The 3,892-nt window shown below is 36.5% G+C and overlaps 1 protein-coding gene across 1 annotated transcript in view; it reads right to left on the bottom strand.

Annotated features, from left to right (window-relative positions):
• Window positions 1-2,596: 2,596 nt before the first annotated feature.
• The window catches only part of LOC102242421 (natural cytotoxicity triggering receptor 3 ligand 1), a 27,906-nt gene continuing 26,610 nt past the window's right edge, over window positions 2,597-3,892 (bottom strand). Inside the window, exon 6 of the mRNA XM_014530910.1 lies at window positions 2,597-3,436. Coding sequence (XP_014386396.1) covers window positions 3,397-3,436 — 40 coding nt within the window. The 3' untranslated portion in view covers window positions 2,597-3,396. The remainder of the gene's footprint in view (window positions 3,437-3,892) is intronic.

Here is a 3,892-nt window from a genome sequence, read left to right as displayed (position 1 = left end):
AATAGGAGTAGCCTGGCGGATGAAAGTAGTAGCTCGTGCATATCTCTGAAGGTCATGAAATATAAACCTGATGTAAAATCTCTGTCATCAGTGATGCAGCAGCAAAAGTCCCACTGATAATATCAAACGGAGTCATAAAGTTTTCTGTCGGACTATCAGTGTACATGTATACATTAAAAAATAAATGTATTTTTCATCATCATATACTGTGTTTTTGTCGCGTGAATGAATTTTATTATTTCTTCAAGGTTCTTCACATACGTACACCTTAAGAGATATCAAGTAGGCGTAACATGTTCTCAAAAAATTAGGGTTGGCACGCAGAAGAATTTTGAGAAAGAGATTTTGCTGGTTTTGGCACGCACTCACAAAAAGGTTGCCCACCCCTGCTTTAGAGATTGAAAGTAGTGCTTGCTCACTGCATTTTCTTTAAAGCTCCCCAGGAAAACTGAATATGCAGACATGGGTTGAGAGCCACTATTCCACATTTCTTGGATTAAAAAATAATCTCTTTACCTAATTCAGCAGTCAGCTTTTTGGGGACAAGGACATTGTTCAGGACTGTGTTTCATATCCCTAGTAGAGAGCCAGGTCATAATGAGCAGTCAATAAGTGTTGGATGAATGAAATCATGTGCTAAGTTTTCTAAGTTGCTACCCAACTTCTAGAAAAATAGCTCAGAAATTAAGCTGAACTGAAAAGTAGAAACAGCTTTAACTCAACAAAACAAAACATGAAAACTAGAGAAATCTTGTCAAAGGTCCCAACCTGTGGAGTCAGTAGGGAGTGAAGGAGGAGGCTCTAAACTCAGCACTCAAGTTTGTGAAGTTCAAAAGATTCTGGAAGTCCATCATCATCTAGAGCCAGGGAGCAGGGAGGACACAAGAGAAGACCAGGGAGCCACGTGTGTAGCTCAGAAGAGGAAATGATGACCTGAGGACCCATATCTAGGCTTAAAGGAACAGAGGTTCTCCCAGATCTAATGAATGTCCAAGAATACCTCAGGCAAGAAGCTTGAATATTAGTTTTTTTGGTTTGTTTGTTTGTTTGTTTTTGGTGTTGTTGTTGTTATTGTTAGTTTCTAACCCAAACAAGTGTAGATTAGAAATTACCTAAGCATAGGTGTTCACCAATTTAACCAGGCTAACAATGATTTATCTAGGATTACAAATTTTGTAATAAGCAGGGTTTTTTTTTGTATGTTTTGCTTTTATAGATTTGAGCTCTATTGAGGCCCAGAGAGGTTAAATTACTTACCTAAGCTAAATGGTTATGATGTGGCCTAGCTGGCATTTGAAGGGTTAATGAATGATGGAAATTCAAAACAAATGACTGCTCTGTGGGTCCACATTGTATCCCTATAACATCAAGGGTCCCTCTCTTGCCTCTCTATTCACACTCACATTTTCAAGAAGAATCCTCTGAGATAAAGATTTGAGCACTAGTTTATTATCTTAGAAACCATTTCTCTTAATAAAAACTGTATTAAAATATTGGCTCAGTTATGGTTTTTCCCCCACCTATGGGCATTTTCCACAAAAGTTCTTATAATCTGCAGTAGGTTCATCCTTAAAAATCCTCAACCTTTAGCAAATACCTTAGTACCATGTAAACAAAGATACAGAGAAAGAACAATTTCTTATAAAAAAATTAAAGTAAATTTACTTGCTTACTTTGTGCAGAAAGAACCAGAAATTACAGGCTGTGGGATTCATTCTGTGCCCTTCAGTATGTTTCATATTATGACACAGTTAGAGATTATCTATTCTTCCTTCTAGTTCAGGGGTGGGCAAACTTTTTGACTCGAGGGCCACGATGGGTTCTTAAACTGGCCCGGAGGGCCGGAACAAAAGCATGGATGGAGTGTTTGTGTGAACTAATATAAATTCAAAGTAAACATCATTACATAAAAGGGTACGGTCTTTTTTTTTTTTTAGTTTTATTCATTTCAAATGGGCCGGACCCGGCCCGCGGGCCATAGTTTGCCCACGGCTGGCCTAGGCCCTAGGCGGTGCTCTGCTTTGACTCTCTGGAAAGATTATAGGAAAGAAGTGAGCCAAGGTGGGACTGCTTAGCTCACTGGAGAGTCAGAGAAAAGGGACCTTGGATACAGGATCAGGGGGTCAGCCTGGAAGGAGCTGCTGCTGCCTGCTGCTTCCCTGGTTGCAAGTCTCTGTGGGGACCCACAGAGTTTAGGAGAAAGAAAGGCCCCGAGACTATGATTCTGAAAAGTTATTGCTTTGTAAACAATCCATTCTTTCAATATTGTCAAATTTGTCTTTTTGCCCAAAAAAATTTATAACAAATATTACATATTGTTCTGTTTTTACATTTAATATAATTAAAAATGAACCTATACAAATGACCTTAGCAACAATATTTCAACAAATATTCCAACAAATATTGCACTGAAAGACTTTTCACAACACATAGTCAATAAACAAATTAAAATATAATAAACTTATATAAAGTCTCTGTGTCTGATTATCAATTAAAATCCAATTATTTCTTTATAGTTTAAAAAATAGTCCAACTATCTAAATAAGCCAAGAAATATCAGATACACATAGGACTAATAAAATTTCTTTCCAAAGTTTAAAATTAACAGAACATTTCGGGCTACATATTTATAAAAGGTTAAACCTTTAATTCAATATTTAAATAGAAAATTTTTTAAAATACTCCCCAAATAAAATCCTAACTTCAAAATAGGATGTATAAATCATCATTACTATATGGTTTTTATAGCCATAATAAATATTGATAAAATATAGATTAAGTAGCACTGGTTTCCTTCATGAAAAGGAAAACTAATAATTTTAAAAGGTGCTTTTCATGTATAAATTCCAGAAGACTTGTTTTTCAGAAGACATGAAATAACTAATGGTTTTCCCTGCAGACCTATTTTAGGCACAAGCTTATATATAAACATACATGTGTCCATTCAAAAAATGTGATATTTCAATTAGAGTCCCGGTTAATTGGTACATAGACAGATACTTTGAAAGTCACGAGGCCTTATTATGACCTTCATGTATGCTGATGGATGCTGGACTAACAGCTTCAGAGAAAGAAACACCTTCACGGAAAAGGGGCTCCTTTGTCCACCTTGGCTACAATATTTCAGCCTCCAGTATTTCAGCTTCCATTCTGAGGCCCTGAAACTGGGTAGAGAGGGGCAGATAGAACTATCCAGAAGTCACCAGAGCCATCACAAAGAATGAAACAGTCCCTCTGGGCATTGACTGGGTTCTAAAGGTTGTCCTGAAAGCAAAATTCTTAGCCTCTATTTTATCTTTTATAGAAATGTTTTGGAAATTAATGCTGTTTTAATAAAGCCACATCTACATCTTAATTAGTAATACAACAGACTCTGTGTATGTATTTTCACTCTCTTCAATATTCATAGTATAGTTCCTTGAGATTCAAGGTTGATCTTGGCCTAAACAAAACTAAATTTGCAGAAATGTTAGCTTTTTTAGAACTAATTGGACAAGCAGGCAGTCACTCCTGGAGTGTTTTCTGAGCACTGTGGAGAGTGCTTCTGACCACCAAACAAATCTGTGACTCATAAGGAGGATCCCTGACTCTTGACTCATTTCCTTCCACGGAAGCGTGGCCCTTGTCCAAGTCATTAGCTATTTTATATAGTCCTTAAATAATAATAGTTTTAAAATCCATTGTGTGCACCAGCAGATATTTTCTATCTCACAGTTGTTAACAAAGGGATTTTTTTTTTAAACAGACCAGGACATAAATTGAGCAATCTCTGAAGTAGCATCATTTATTGTTTCTTCCTTACTTTTGCCTGGATGATCTGAGTTTTAATTAAGTTCTTTCTTCTCTCTGTACTCTCCCATCTTCCTACTTCTGTAATAACTTTTCCATTGTT

The sequence above is a fragment of the Myotis brandtii genome, unplaced genomic scaffold (assembly GCF_000412655.1).
Source record: "Myotis brandtii unplaced genomic scaffold, ASM41265v1 scaffold782, whole genome shotgun sequence".
Lineage (NCBI taxonomy): Eukaryota > Metazoa > Chordata > Mammalia > Chiroptera > Vespertilionidae > Myotis > Myotis brandtii.
The sequence above is the reverse complement of the archived record's forward strand: the minus strand, read 5'-3'. Positions and strand labels throughout refer to the sequence as shown.